The sequence below is a fragment of the Gracilinanus agilis genome, chromosome 3 (genome assembly GCF_016433145.1).
Source record: "Gracilinanus agilis isolate LMUSP501 chromosome 3, AgileGrace, whole genome shotgun sequence".
Lineage (NCBI taxonomy): Eukaryota > Metazoa > Chordata > Mammalia > Didelphimorphia > Didelphidae > Gracilinanus > Gracilinanus agilis.
In genome coordinates, this window is record NC_058132.1 from 52,125,547 (window position 1) to 52,141,832 (window position 16,286).

General features: G+C 46.5%; 1 protein-coding gene across 4 annotated transcripts in view; it reads left to right on the top strand.

The window, feature by feature from the left end:
* The window catches only part of SZRD1 (SUZ RNA binding domain containing 1), a 36,715-nt gene extending 22,445 nt beyond the window's left edge, over positions 1-14,270 (top strand). The window contains exons 2-4 of one of the 4 annotated variants that reach the window (XM_044667796.1): positions 7,789-7,838; positions 9,684-9,938; positions 11,226-14,270. In XM_044667796.1, coding sequence (XP_044523731.1) covers positions 7,789-7,838; positions 9,684-9,938; positions 11,226-11,328 — 408 coding nt within the window. In that variant the 3' untranslated portion in view covers positions 11,329-14,270. The remainder of the gene's footprint in view (positions 1-7,788; positions 7,839-9,683; positions 9,939-11,225) is intronic. The other 3 variants (XM_044667797.1, XM_044667798.1, XM_044667799.1) reach the window with 3 other exon arrangements.
* Positions 14,271-16,286: the final 2,016 nt, after the last annotated feature.

Sequence of the window (16,286 nt, forward strand, 5' to 3'; positions counted from 1 at the left end):
AGCACTTGGCCCCTTGGACATCTTTTCTTTCAGAACAAAGAAGCCTTATTTTATTATTATTTTTTTTTAATCTCTCAATTCCAGGAATGTACATTGTATCAGAGTCTACTACTGGAGGAAGTACTTTACTTTTAGACAGTTAAAGTTTTGGTGCAAAGGTGGGAAGAGGGCACTTGACACAAATATATCTCTTCTTGAAGTTCCTCTCATGCCTCTTGGCTAAAAGGGTGGGGTTGTAGTTGAAGACACCATTGATGCCTTGGTGGTACCTTTTTAGCACTGTTCAGTGATGCTTTGTCATGGCCCCTTGGGCTCATTGATGATTTATTTGGATGGCGGCTTCCAGGGCATGCTGCTTCTATTTGAAATTGACTCCCTACTGGCAGGAAGAGCTAACAAAGACATGGAAGGATGAGTCAAGATCCCAAAGGGTGACTGGCCCTTCCTAGCTCTATGATCCTGGGCAAGTCATTTAATTTCTCACTCTTTGCCTCCTGTAAAAGAGGTTAGACTAGATGGCTTCTGAGGACCTTTGAGCTCAATGATTCTGTGATTTTTACAGACTTCTCTATTAGGTCAGTGTGAAGTAGTACCCAATACAGACTTCGAAGGCATGGCTGAGCCAAGCTTTGAAAAAAGATCTGGTGCTTTTACTGAATGGCAAGCTCAACAGAGGTCAGCACTGAGCAGTCTTGGGTTGCGTGTTAGCACAGTGAGACAGATTTGTCCTGCTGCCACCTGCCTCAGTCAGATAGTGTCAAGCATCATCTGTCCTCTCTTGCCTGAGTACCACATAGTAGGAAGGTCATTAAGAGCCTGGTGTCTGTCCAGAAGAGGGAAGAATAGGGTTAGAGTGTCCACACAAGAAAGGAAGAGTAGAAGGTTTAGCATTAGCATGGGTAAACTGTACTTCTTGCCTCCCTGTCACACACAGAACAGGGACTGGGCTAGTTCCTTTTGGACCAGGTGGGCAGCCCTGGGAACAGTGGCAGATTTCCATTCTCTCTAAGGGAAAACTTCTTAACAATTAAGAGAAATGTAATTAGAAAGACCAAATCTGGCCCTAGAGAAGCAGTGAGAGTGCACCTCATTAGGGACCAAGCACTGCCTACACCATCAGGCCCCAGGTCTCTAGGGGTTCCTTTTGGTGAGCTCTCCTCTTTGTTTCCAGGTGAGCTCTCTCCCCTTTGTGGGAGAGAGGAGAGATATACTCTGAAATGAAAGTGATATTACCCTCATAGAATTCCCCACAATGGGATAGGCTTCTTGGGTTGGGGTCTTGGCCTTTCTGTTCTATGTGATTCTAATGATTGTAGTGCTCTGCATTTTGAGGCTGCCCTCTCTGCTCAGCTGGGACAGTAACATCCTTGGCAACACCAGTGGTAAGGCAAAGAACTCTCAAAGGCTGGTGTACCAGTGTGATGGCTGGTTCCCTTAGGCTTGCATTGCCAAGGTCTAGATGGATTATATACCCCAGGGCTCAGCATCTCCATTAAGGGAAGTGAATATCCCTAAGAAAAGAATAGACCAATCAACTCTTACATTTGTGGTACCCCTTTATTTTGCTGGGTCACTTGCTTCAAGGACTGGAGACTGTTATCAGGAAGGGACAGAGTAACTTTTTTTTTAAACCCTTGTACTTCGGTGTATTGTCTCATAGGTGGAAGAGTGGTAAGGGTGGGCAATGGGGGTCAAGTGACTTGCCCAGGGTTACACAGCTGGGAAGTGGCTGAGGCCGGGTTTGAACCTAGGACCTCCTGTCTCTAGGCCTGACTCTCACTTCACTGAGCTACCCAGCTGCCCCCTAGAGTAACTTTTAAGAGCCATTTCATTTTATTTTCTTTTTTTTAGATTTGTTCATTTTTTCAGTTACATGTAGGAACAAATTTTGACAGTTTTGTCATTTTTGAGTTGTCCTCTCATCTCTAAGTTATCTGATATAGGTTCTACCCATAATTTGATGCAAAACATTTCCATATTGCTTTATGTTGTGATGAAGGAAATATAATAGAAGATGCTTGCATTGATCTTCACTCAGTCTCTTTTAATAGTTCTTTCTTCACAGATAACCATTTTGCAGTTTTTCTGGTATGCTGTTCTGGTTCCACTCACTTTACTTTGTATCAGATCATAAAAGTCTTTCCTTTTTTTTTTTTTTTTTTTTTTAAACTCATCCTGTTCATCATTTCTTATGGCACAATAGTATTCCATTAAAACCATATTCTATAACTTGTTTAGCCATTCCCCAATTGATACTAACGTCCTCAGTTTCCAATTCTTTGTCATTACAAAAAGAGCAGCTAAAATATATATATATATATATATATTTTTTTAAACCCTTGTACTTCGGTGTATTGTCTCATAGGTGGAAGATTGGTAAGGGTGGGCAATGGGGGTCAAGTGACTTGCCCAGGGTCACACAGCTGGGAAGTGGCTGAGGCCGGGTTTGAACCTAGAACCTCCTGTCTCTAGGCCTGACTCTCACTCCACTGAGCTACCCAGCTGCCCCACAGCTAAAAATATTTTGAAACAGGCAGATCCTTTTTCTTTATCTCTTGTCTCTGGGATATAGACATAGTAGTGGTATTACTGGGTTAAAGGGTTTTATGACCTGTTAAGAGTGGTTCTGTATTTCTCTCCAGAATAGTTGCATCAGTTCACAGCCCCAACAGTATATTAGTGTCCCAATTTTTTCCTACAACCCTTCCAACATTTATCTTTTCCTTTTTTTTTTTTAAATCATGCTGGCTAGATAGGTGTGAGGTGGTACCTCAGAATTGTTTTAATTTGCATTTCTCTAATCAATAGTTAATTGGAGTATTTTTTCATATGACTATGGATAATTTTAATTTCTTTCCCTGAGAACTTCCTTTTTGTATTGTTTGACCATTTTCCAGTTGCAATGCTTTATATTCTAATAAGTTTGACTCAGTTCTTTATATACTTGAGAAATGAAGCCTTTTGCTAGAGAAGGGAGTCTTTTTTTTTTTTTTTTAAACCCTTAACTTCTGTGTATTGGCTCCTTGGTGGGAGAGTGGTAAGGGTGGGCAATGGGGGTCAAGTGACTTGCCCAGGGTCACACAGCTGGGAAGTGTCTGAGGCCAGATTTGAACCTAAGACCTCCCGTCTCTAGGCCTAACTCTCAATCCACTGAGCTACGCAGCTGCCCCAGGAGTCTTTTCTTAAAAGAGATTCTGGCTTCATCCATTCCTTCAAAGATTTGAGTTCTTGGAATATTGTGGTCCTCTGCAATTTCCAGGTGGCTACCCACCAGTGGCTGGATTAGTTTTCTGCTATATCAGCTCAGGTGGTTGAACCCACATTTGGGGTGATGGAGAATACCTTCAGACAATCTGATTGCTGCTTGCCTGTCAAGCAGGAATCTGAGTGGGGTGGAATTAGATGAGATTCCCTTAGGGTACTTCTTACTACCAGCTATTATTAGATAGGAATTGGTTCTGAAAGAAAGCTCCGAGAGATGGAGGGCAATACTTGGTGATTGGATTAGATTGCCTTTTAGTGGGTGGGGTTGGGAGGGAGCTCTTAATCAGTAGGAAATTAAACAAGCACTTTTGTAGAATTAAGGGCAATCCTTGGGGTGATGTGCCTGGTATCCTGGTTGTGCTCCCTGTTGGGCGTGAGAACCCCATACATTCCACTTAACTACAGTTTTTCTAACCTAACCTACAGTTTAAAAACTTTTGCCTTGGTATCAGTTTTAAGACAGAAGCATGAGGTGGGCTCCAAATTCTTGCTGTTTAACTTAAATGGGCTTTCACCTCAGCTTCACATGTCTTAAGTTGACCTTTTGCTGTCTCCTTAGGTTTCATGCAGAGAATCTTACCAATTCTTCTGGTTCCCACACCACAGATATGGTGTAAGAGAGAGAGGACTTTAGTCTCCACACTGTCAGTATGAGCTCCTCCATCTCTTTCTGCTTCAAGAGTCTTTCTCTCTTGAGCCAAGTCCTACTTAATTTTCAAGGCCAAATGTGTTCTTGGTCCTGTCTCCTCCTGCCACTTCCAAAGCCTTGTTCCATCACTCATTCCTTCTGGTTTTAATTTGTCCTTCTACTGGATTACTGGCTCATTCGATTTTGCTCAGATCTCCCCTAGTCTTAAAAAAACCAAAACCAAATAGACAAGAAGGCTTTTCCTTTCCAAGTTACCATCTTAAACTTCAGTTTTTCTGTTCTTTCACATGAAATTTCTTGAGAGTAGTCTATAATCCCAGCCTCTCTATCTTTTCATATCATTCCCTCAGTAAGTCCTTGCAAAAATCCTTCAACCAAGCCACTGAGATTACTTTTTTATTTTTTAAATAATTCTTACCTTCTGTCTTACAATCAGTACTAAATATCAGTTCCAAGCCAGAGAAGCAATAAGAACTAGGCAGTGGAGGTTAGGTGACTTGCCGAGGGTCTCACAGCTAAGAAGTATCTATGGCCAAATTTGAACCAACAACCTTCTTGATTCCAGGCTTAGTGTTCTATCTTCTGTGCTACCTCGTTGCCCCACCAAATGTATGTTGAAGAGACATATCTGACCCAAATCTCTCACTTTAAAAAGTTTTAGTGTGCATTGTTGATAATCTCTAGGCTAAAACACAAGCTTCTTTCTTGCATTGAAGGTTGGTTCTGATCTCTTCTTATTTCATATTGTTCTAGCCCCATTCAAGTTTCAGCTCAAATCTACTTCCTAAGGGAGCCCTTTTTTCCCTCCAGCCCCCTACTCTAGCCCCAATGTTAGCATTCTCCAACTAATTTACTTTATTTTTTAAAATCCTCATATTTTCTCTTAAAAATTGATACTAAGTATTGGTTCCCAGGCAGAAGGGCTAGGCATTAAGTTAAGTGACATGCCAGGGGTCTCATAGCTAAGAAGTATCTGACAGCAAATTTGAACCCAGGGCTTCTTACCCCCAAGTCTGACTTTCTGTCCAATGAGCTGTCTAGCTAACTGTGGCCTCAATAATTTTGAAGAATATAAAAGATTCCTGAGAATTTAAAGCTCTAGTGCTCTATGAATAAACTTCTGTTAACTTCAGTTAACTTTTTGAACCTCCCCCATGCACTACTCTCTTAGCTGCCTACTGTATACCTTCATTTGAGTGATCCACAAGACTTCATGTTTGCCCTGAATTCCCTTTTGGATATCATTAGTATCTAAGTCGTCTAGGTTTGAAAATAGTGTCGTTGGATAATTGATAATTTTGTCTTGACACAGAAACGGTTTAATGATATTAACTGAAAGGACACTTTATATTCAAAGGAAACTTGAATAATTTGGTGCTTAAAATCATTCGCTGTATTTGATCTGAGTTTTGTTGGCAACTCAGAGCCAAAAATAAGGCAGAGTAATTAATTAGGTTTTCTTATGGGGTGCTGAAATTTAGAGGATGCTGATGGCCATTGTCCTTCAAAGTACATGGAAACAACTAAACTTAGCACCTAGTTGTCAAACTGAAACTGGAAACTCAGGTTGTAGTCTCCAGCTAGCTTGCAGCCTCTTAGTGTCCTGGGCTTATTGACTTTTCCCCTTTCCCCTGACATTGTTGGATGATGTATTTTATGTCTGACTCTAGGCCCATATTTATATCATTTGCCAAAAGCTCAGAAATGACTCAAGTTTTTACATTTACCATTTGATGACCTCTTTTCTCTCTCTTCCAAATCCAGGCAATTGTCAAGCTGTTTTACTTTTTCCCTTTCGTTCATGTTAGTCTCCTTTTTGATCACCAATGTAAGGTATCTAGAGTTGAGTCCTCTCTCAATGGCTGTTGTTTCTTCTAGTTGAATCAATCCTTGGATACTGATAGAAGTTTAATCTTCTTTAAATGGAAGTCTTTGAGCTCTTGTCACTCTCTACTCATAAACCTCCTATGGCCTCACACACACTCTCTGTCTGTCTCTTCCGTCTCTGTCTCTCTTTCTCACAGACTCCCAGAGATTTTCCTGCTTAAGTTTTTGCTTTTTCTATGTTCTTCCTTTTGGCCACCCTCTCTTTCTGCTCCATTATCACAGCTCTACTTGTTTCAGTCCTTTCCATCAAAAACATCAGTCCCCAATTCATGGAACTTTCTATCAGCCAAGTGGATATGATTTCTCTCCTTTCACCACAACAGTCTTTGTTGATAAGAATACTTTGTGTGATCACAGGGGGACCTGTGTTGCTCTGACCCATTCATTGAGCTTCTCTGAGCCTCATCTTTCCCCTGAACTCCCTACCTTATCTGAAGTTAGAGAAATGAATATGATCATCTGTGGTTGCCTTTAGCTATGCTTTGGTTTTGTCAATTGAATGAATGTGATTGTGCCACCTCTGTGCATAGTCTAGTTCCAGGGACAACTACATTAATGGATCTCATGATTCTGAGAGCAGTTCAGTGCCAAACTCTCCTGGGCCTTTTTTTTTTTTTTTTTTTTTTTTTACTCCAACTGGGCTTTAGCACTGCCAGGAGTGGCTTGTTGGGAGTAGCATTATGAAAGGAATTGGACAACTTTGGAAATAAGGTTGGAAAACCAGGCATTGCCCTGGCCTTGGAAGGGCCTTTGGGAAGCCCAGTGGCGGAGTTTGGCAGCTGGGAGCCATTACTAGCTCTTGAGTAGACAGGTAACCATAGATCATGTTCTAGAAAGAATATTCTTCTGGTGACTCTGCAGGATGAATTGGAGAGGTGAGAACTAAAAAGGACAGAGAGACCTTGGACTAAGGTATATGCGCTAGATTCATCCCTGTTCCCTAGCTTTACCCTGTGACCTCAGGCCTACCCAGAGCCAGCTCCTTCCTGCCAGGAACTCGGTCAAATTACTCCCCAAAGAGAAAGCTTATTCTTTCACTTGCTGGATTTCAGTTGTAAGGGTTTTGTGCTGTGGTTCTACCAGTTCACCCTGGGTCTTGTCCCTGTGAATAAATCGTAGTCCCAGGGAGTATTTGCATTTTAAAAGGCTACTTTTGTTAATTAAGTGAATCTCTGCTGGGAATTTCTTGCTGCTCCTGGGAACTGGATTCATTTTGCTGCCAGAAGGGCAGGGTTGGTGTTTGTTTTTGTTGGGGGGGGGGAGGGGGATACTGTTTTCTAAAATAGAATTCATTTCATGGACATGGTTTTCATTTTTAAAGTTCCCTTTGTGGAATAAAAAAGATGATCTTTTTAATCTGGGTTTGCTCCCTGCAGCATCCATCCATGTTAATGGTATTTAGGGCTCACTCTTTGTATAATGATAGAGCTGAAAAATAGCTGAAAGAGTGTGAGCCTGGAGTCAGGAGACCCCAGTTATTTAATAGCCATGTGACTTAGCAAGTAATAGAACTACCTAACCTCAAGTAAAATGCCAGTCCCACTGTTTGCACAACCTGTCACTCAGGGTTGTTGTGAAGAAAGCACTTTGTAAACCTTTAAGCACTATCGAAATAGGAGTCACTACCACTAAGAGGCTAGTCACCAGCCTGGGGCCCAGAGAGGAGTGGTTTTGCCTGGCTTCTCTTTTCTGGTGTGAGCTCTGGACATGACTGCTCTGGTATGGCACAGGCACCTAGGCCTCCCCCCAGGTAGGGAGCAAGGTGTACTTCCTGATCTAAGGACCCTGCCAGGGGGTCTTCCTCAGGGGATGTCACATTCCAGGGATGTCTCATTTAGATGAGCCTTTAGGTCACTTCAAACACCAGCCAGGCAGTAGTGATCTGACAGTATGTGACAATGTCCTGGATTCTTTAAAAATATAGACGATTGAACTTCTATTTGAGAGTTATGTTTTTTCCACTTTTTATATACATTTTTTCCCTCTAGGAAATAGACAGACGGTTGGAAAAAAAACTGAAGATCACACAAAAGGAGAGGTAAGACTACTCTCTGCTCCAGAGGACCCTTGCTCTCTTCTGTTTGAGAGTTGGGTAGTCATTGGTATTTTTTAGCTGACCCGAAGGTTTAGTCTCTAGGGAAAGAGCCCGCCAGCCCGCCTACCCTTTGAACTGGGACATTTGGGCATGTCCAGTAACCCAGGCTTCCTGGAGGATGGTTCTTTGGATGACTTCTAAGAACAAGCGTGTTCCCCATCAGGACGGGGTTCAAGGTCCGAGCGGGAGGACTGTCTTCCAGAGAAGGGAGCTGAGATGCCAGCATGTGATTGTGGTTTGCTTCTGTGCCCTAGCTAAGTCAGGAGAACGCAGCCCAGGGCTGGTCTCCGGTTGGGGAGTGGGCCACAGTCACTCTCCAAAGAAGCTCTGTCTGGGATGGTCGGCGTGCCTCTGCTCTAGCTCTCCTGGCTCCCCACTTCCTTGATCAGACTCCTGGTTCCAGGTCTGTCTGTCTGTCTGTCTGCTCATCATGGTGACTGTGCGCACCACTTCCCCATTCCAGAATGTTTTTCCATGTCATCCCCATGCTTGTTTCAGCTCAGCTATGGCAGCAGCTGCCCTCCAGTCCCCTGCCCCTTCCAGCAGCCAGTGTTCTATAAATAGATTGGATTCTCCCTTGGCCCCTCTTCCCCCCATTGCCAGCAATGTTGGGAGGGATGGGCATCGTGGATTATTCGTGCCTCTGAAGAACTGCATCGTCCTGCCTCGAACCCTACCTGTTGTCTCTCCCCTGCCCTGTGGCATTGATAGGACCCTCCCTGTTGGAGGGCAGCGGGGGCGGAGTGTGGCATTTTTGACTGTTTCCAGATGTGGCTGACTATACATCTCCTTGATGTAGAGGAGGCCACTTTCCCAGGCATGACCATGCCCTCCTGGGATTTCTGGAATTTTCCTTAACCTAGGCCCCGCCGCTGTCCAACTGGAATGTGCAGCCAGCCCAACAGCCAAAGAGCGTCTTAGCCTCTTGGATAACTGGGGTGTCTCTGGGGTCTGTCACTAAGGAACAAAAGCCTCATCCCCAAAAGATTTTGGGCTATTTTCTCAATCCCACCAGAAATCTTTTGTTAGGTCCCTTGTAGCATGGGGTGATTTGAACCCTTCAGACCTCACGTGGGGGGGAGGTACTGCCATGCTGAAGTGTTGTGTTCTTGCAAAGTGGCCATGGTCCTCTCTGAGCAAGGAAGCTGGGATTCCTGTTGGAGCAGGCTTGCTCAGAGAGCTGTGTTCAGGATGTGCATTTTGTAGCTTTGGGGTGCCAAGCAGTCACTAAATCTCGGAAATTTTCAGTTGAGAGGGATCTCAATGGCCATCTACTCCAATTCATACCCCCAGGGAGCCCTACCACAACATGCTTGACAAGTGGTCCTCCAGCTTTTGCTTGAAGACCCAGGAGGGGGCACCTACCGCCTCCCAAGGCAGCCCATTCCACTTTGGGGGACCTTTAATCAGGAGGAAAATTTTCCTTATATTAAACCTAAATTTGTCTCTTTACAATTTCTACCTATCACTTTCAGTCTGGTTGGGGGAGGAGGGTCAAAGGTCATGGAGGAGGCAATATGGGGGAGCCTCTTGTCCCACCCTGGGTTGAGTTGCCTTTGGAAGAGACCAGGGGCTTTAGCCTCAAAAAGCAGTTTCATGTGTCTTGGCTGAGTGTTGGCTTGCTGCTCGGGGCAGTACACCTGGGAGTCATGGTTTGCTCCTTGTCGTCTGAAGCCTGGGCATGGATGTTGTTAGTACCTGGGGAACTCTGGGGATGTGGGGTTAAATGTGGTGCTTTTGACTCTTCTGGTCTGAGAATCTTGAGGCCCCCTTTGCTTTCTCCATCAGCAGGAAATCCACGTCTCCTCCCAAAGTGCCCATCGTTATTCAGGACGACAGCCTTCCCTCGGGACCCCCTCCTCAGATACGGATTCTCAAAAGGCCCACAAGCAACGGGGTCGTCAGTAGCCCCAACTCTAGCAGCAGGCCGGCCCTTCCTGTGAAGTCCTTGGCTCAGCGTGAGGCGGAATATGCTGAGGCCCGGAAGCGCATCCTAGGTAGTGCCAGCCCTGAGGAAGAACAAGAGAAGCCTATCCTGGACAGGTGAGCCTAGTGGCTAGTGCTCTCTTCTGCAGGCCCCATCCTCCTCCAGGAGACTCAGAACAGAGGAAGCACATGAAGATGCACGTCCCGTGTTGCCTTGTCTCCTGGGGCCTATCAAACCATTCCATCCAGCTTGCCCTTCCAACGAACCCATGTCACAAGACCTGGGTTCAGAGCCCAGCACTGCTGCTTGTGGCCTGGATCACTGTGGACAAGTTCCTTCCCTCTCTGTGCCTCTGCTTCCTCCTCTATAAAATGAGGATTGAGGTGGAAGCTATCTTGGACTTGCTCAGAGACCCCTAGTCAGCTGCTGTCCTTTTCTGATTGTGACCTCTGAACCTAGGTGCCTGCAGGGAGCCTATTGCAAGGCTCAGGTTTGTGGAACAGAGACTTAGCTTGGGGAGTGCCCTGAGGGACACTCTGGGAAGCACCTCAGAAGGGATGGGGTTCCCCCTCAGACATCTGCAGTTTCTCTTGATAACCAATTCTGCATCTGTCATCCCCTTCTGGAAACTATGTATGTGGGGACTGATAGGTAGCACAGTGCTTAGGGGGCCAGGCCTGGAGCCAGGATATGGCTTCAAATCTAGCTGTGTGAGCCCAGGCAAGTTATTTAACCTCAGTTGTCCGGCCCTTTTTGCTCTGGTGTCTTAGAATTGCTACTAAGGCAGAAGGTAAGGGTTTAAAAAAAAAAAAAAGAACCTACTCAGTAGCTGTCACTCAACAAAACTGTTTTGGGGATATTATCAGGAAAGAGGGCAGTACTTAGTGAGAAGTCAACTTTTTATGTGAGGACAGACTGGTCTTTAAATCCTAGAGCTGTCAGCTGCTGCCATTGGACCTCAGATAAATCCCTTCCCCTCTCTAGGACTGATTCCTCCATTGTAATCTCCAAAGGGTTAGAGCATTTGGGCTGGGAGGCACCATCAGCTCCAGACCTTAGCTTTTTGAGGTAACAAGTCCTCTCATGCCTGCTGAACTTGCCAGATCCACAGAGATGATCAGGGCTGGAGGCATCAAGCCTGGAAAGTCATGAACCAGAGAGCAGGCTCAGCAGGCTCAAGGAGAGGTTGCCTGGAGGACCCCCTCCATCTCCATTTTGGCAGTAGCTCAGACCTCCAGACTTGGTGCCAAAAGGCCAGCATAGCCTGTTAATCCTCCAAGACATCATTGGGGTGGGGGTGGATCATGGGGAGGGGCGGAATGAGGGAGGAGCAGCAGAGAGAGCCAGCGGCTGTCTACACAGCCCGAGGATGACCACCATCACTTTGATCTCCTTTTCTTTAGGCCCACAAGGATCTCCCAGCCGGAAGACACCAGACAGCCCAATAATGTGATCAGGCAGCCTCTGGGTCCTGATGGTTCACAAGGCTTCAAGCAGCGCAGATAAATGTGGGTGCCAGAGGATGCTGCCACTGCCCCCGCCACCAGGGTCGTCCGCCACGGGTCGCACTGCCGTGGCGGACAGCTGGACTTGAGCAGAGGGAACGACCTGATTTACTTGCACTGTGATCCCCTTTGCTCCGCCCACTGTGACCTTGAACCCCATGCACTGTGACCCCCAACCCCCTCCTCCCACTGTGATTGGCACATCGACAAGGGCTGTCCCAAGTCGCTGTAAAAGGAGAAGGTGGGGGCAGGAGGTGGGTTTGGGGGGCCCACCGAGGACTCAGAGCGGAGAGTCAGATGGTGCCACTTGGGGTGAAGCCAGTGCCAGCAATAACAGTTTATCATGCTCATTAATTTGGGATTTCAAAACACAAATGGGAACGCCCCCAAACGTGCATGTCTTCATCACTTAAATAGCAAGTTCCATTTGAAAGGATCGTTTTCTTTTTTTTTTTTTTTTTCTTTTCTATTTTTTTTGTTTGTTTCAGAGTCTGATTTGCAAGGAAAAGTGCATGGGAGGGTTTTTAGCTGTTAAATGAATTTTCGTTTTAATTGAGAAGGGTAGTTGATAGTCTTCTAAAATGTTTCAATGAATTTGCAGAAACATTAACAGATAGGATTTTGGCAAGCTTAGCTTCTTGTTCTTTATTCCTATTGCTGCCCCCAGGAAGGATGGGGCTTCTCAGGCTCCCACCACATTGCCTGTCCCCAGCTGGGGCCCTTCCAGTGAGACCAGACCGGAGAGCCGGGGCTGGGCTGGAGGGCGGGGTGCCCTGCTGTCCCTGAATGCCACCACTAGTATTCATGGAGGTGGTGAAAGCAGATAGACTTTCCCTCCCTTTCTCCCCACCCCAGCATTCAAATGGGCTGTTTGTTTCCAGCCAAGAGTTCAGGGTGAGGGAGGGAGGGAGACTTGTCATATCCAGGTTTACAAGCAAGGAAAACTAGATTTATTCAGTATTTTGATTTCTTGTCCAAGGAAAACATGGGAACGAGTCTGGTTCCAGGGCCTCTGCTGACAAGCCATCTGTACAGTGTTGTCAGAGGGTAGCTCGATTTCCCAGCGATGGCAAGGTTGGAACTCTTAGGAGCCCAGGAGCCGCTATCGCACCGCTCAAGGTACCAGTCCAGAGCTGGACCTGGCACGTTTCCTTTTAGGAGTCATTGTTTTGGGGACTAACCATACCGAATAACATTTGGAAAGAAGCCTCCCATCATGCATTGGCTGGTGATCCCTCTAGACCCAAGCTACAGTGTTCGCTGACCCCGACTAGATGCCCAGCCTCCCAGAGCAAAGGCCGGAGGAGGGCGTTTGGCCCCTTAAACCGGGGCAGAGGAAGCAGCTGTCGCCTAAAGCAGCTTCCTCCCGGGGACACGCACTGCGGAGACGTCTGCCTTTCTTCTCAGTCCCCATCCACTCTCTTCTATTGCACTGATTCTTCCTGACTTAGTTATTAGCCAGCCCTCTTCTGATTTTAACTGACAAGTTTCCAAGGGATTGGGAGATTGTTGCATTTCACAGGTAGCACGTGTGCACTGCCAAGCCATATTTAGACCCAGTGCGGCAGGCCGAGTTGGCTCCGGGGGTCTCAGAGGCCTGAGCCTTGCCTTGTTTCCGTGGTGGAGCATACGCTGTCTCTCCTGTCCCAACTTGTCCTGTCTTGCCGTGGAGCCAGGCCCAACAAGGGGGAAAGGGCTATGATTAGGAGATGGCCTCTGCCCCAAAGTGGGGGGTTTGTGGTGTCACAAGGGACATGACTACCACCAGCCCATAAAACAAAACAGTGGCACCAGATCCTTTCTCCTTGCCATCTGGTTGTTCCCAGAGGTGAGGGGATGGCTGTCCTCCTTGGTCCTGATCCACTCGCCTGAGTGCACAGTCGGCTACACAACTCATTGGCCCGGAAAGAATGGGAGCAGGAAACACTCAAAGTAGGCTCTGGCCCTGTGGGGCCCCATGTGCCCATTGTTATAGTGATAGCCCCAGTGCCTGAACCTAGTCTTGTGGGGCTTCTTACCTGGGAAAGACCTTCCTGGGTCCTTTCTGCAGGGTTAAGGGTGTTGCAAGCCCCCAGGCCATGAGCTCAGCCCTCCTTTGCTGAGGTGAGACTCAGCCCCATTGGGGGACCCCAGCAGCTCCTGCACCAAGGCTTTGCCTTGGCTTCCCCAGAGGGGGAAAAGGGAGAGAAGAAAATAGGAAACTTTATTATGTGTGTGTGTTGTGGGGTCGGTCGGGCCAGGGAGATGGGAGGAGGAAGGGTTGGGCTTTGTGTGGTCGTCCACATCTTTCCTAAGTGCTTTTCCTTTGGTTTAGTTTTGTTGTGTTTCATTTCTTTTATTTTTAAAGTGAGCTGTGGGCTTTGGCTTAGGAAATCCGGGATGGAGGCAGAGGGCAGTAACCTAAGGCTGCTGCCCCTTTTAGCTACCTGTCCATGGTAACAGCCTCTCCTCCAGCTCCTCTGACCCCATGGGCCAGGCCCCTGACCTCCCGGCTTAACAGCTTCCAATGAGCCACTTCTCCCACATCAGCCTAGCTAACCAAAGGAGCTGGGGGTGCAGGGGCTGGTTACCAGCCCCTCTCAGCCCAGTCAATCAGGGTGCTCCCCACCTGCAGGCAGGAGGCAACACCCCATAAGCCCAGCCCGCCCCTCCCTGGGGGAGCCTTCCTGTTAAGACTAGATAGGTGGGGCCACACTGGCCACCCCTGGCCCAGAGGCTCCAGAGACCTCTTGGAACCTTGTTTCTAGTTGTTGTGTTTCCCCTGGGGTGAGCCGAGGTCCCCTTGGGTGTGTTCAAGGGAGAAGAGTAGGGGAGGGAGGGAGAGATGCCATGTGTCCTGCAGTTCTGCAGCTCCCTGAACTCCCACCCCTCTCCGCGGGTCCCCAAGTCAGCAGATTAAGCATTTTATAAATTGTATTTTAAATAAATGTTTTAAACTTGTCAGAGCCTTGTCGCTGGTTTCTTCTATTCTTTAGCTCCTTGGTATGAATTACAAAGGTACTTAAGGACCCTTGGGATCAAATCTCAAGACTCACTAGCACTAGTGGTGTGACTCTAGACAGTTTACTTCCCTTCTGAGTCTTAATATCCTCAACCTTTTTTTATTCTTCTTAATCTATTCCTTTCTTTAGCTCATAGAGGTTTTTCCCATTCTTCTCTGAAAGTGTCCCCTTCACAATTTCCTCTGGCACAAGAATATCCCTTTATGTTTGTATGCCACAGTTTCTTTAGCTGCTCCCTAATGGGACGCCACCAATAGTTTCCACTTTTTGGCTACCATGATAAGTACTGCTAGTGGGGTAGCTAGGTAGCACAGTGGATAGAGAGAGCTAGGCCTGGAGTTGCAACGTCCCAGGTTACAAATCTGGCCTTAAGACACTTTGGTGACCCTGGGCAAGTCACTTAACCCCCATTGTCTATTCCTTACTGCCCTTCTGCCTTGGAACCAACACACAGTATTGATTTTAAGACAAAGGCAAGGGCTTAAAAAAAAAATCCTACAGAAGCTAGGAAGTTGTTTTCTGCTCTAGTCAAATTGTATCTAGATAACTGTGTTCAATTATGGGCACTATGGTTTAGGGAAAAGATAATAACTTGGAACTTTCAGAGGATGACAACCTAGGTAGCTTAAGGGTTGCCACGCCTGGAGTCTCCCACTTTCCCCTCTCATCAGATCTCTTAACACTAGATATGTCAATGTGTCACCTTGGGCAAGTCACTTAAACCTCGGCTTGCCTTGGTTTCCTCAACTGTAAAATGGAGATAATAGCATCTCCCTCCCAGTGTTGCTGTAAGGACCAAATGAGATAATAGTTGTAAATTGCTTAGCACAGGGGCAGGTAGGTGGCTCAGAGGATAGAGAAGAATCAAAAGAACCTGGGTTCAAATCTAGTCTCATGCTTCCTGGCTCTGTGACCCTGGCCAAGATCCCATTGCTTAGCACTTGTCACTCTTTTGCCTTGGAACTCTACACAGTATTGATTCTAAGATGGAAGGTGAGGGTTTCCAAAAAAATGCCTGGCACATAGTACGCATTTAATAAATGCTTGTTCTCTTGACACCAGCCGGCAAGTAGTAAAAGCCTTAAATCCCCATCATATGATAGTTGTTGGGGAGGAAAAGAGAAGACGTGGGGTACAAGAGAGTCAGTGTCTAGTATTTAAAGAGCCGAAACACGCAAGAAGAATTCAATTTGTTCAGTTTGGCCTGAAAAGGCAAAAATGAGTAGAGATTGTAAAGAACCCAATAAAGTTTTGGGTTGAAAATTCCTAACAATTAGAGTGACTCATAATCTAGTGGAATGGGCTGGATAAGGGTGTCCGAGTTCCTTCTCACAGCCAGCCTTCACAAACGGGACAGATGACCAGGTGACAGCTGTTCTGGAGAGGCCACTCATTCAGGTGTAGATTAGACTGGCCACGGAGGTCCCTTCCAATTCTGAAATCCTGTGAGCCTTCAAGGGTCACCCTAGCCTCGGGCTGGACCGTAAGTGACTCCAGACCTAGTTGCTATGACTCAGGGGACACTGGTTTAGGGAGAAAATGCTGGATTTAGAGTTGGAGGACCCGAGTTCAGATCTCATCCATCCTTGATTCAAAGACCTTTAATGAAGGAGAACCCACTGCTTGAGTTCTTCCTTACATGGATCCTTAATCTGCTTCTTTGCAAGGAACTTGTCCTGTCCTCGAGGACAAAGCAAGAAATGAGGAAGAGAATAAGCTATTTAAATTGTTATGTGCCAGGCCCTGTGCTGAGTGGCTTACAGTTATTCTCAGTTGATCCTCATACAGTTCCGGGAGGGAAGTGCTGATATTGTCTCTATTTTACACTCGAGGAAATTGAGGCAGGAGAGGTTAAAGTGGTCACAGAGTTAAGTGCTTAAGGCTGAATTTGAACTCGGTTTTCCTAACTCCAGACCCAGTCCTGGATCCACTGAGCCCCCAGCTTCCTGGCAGAACA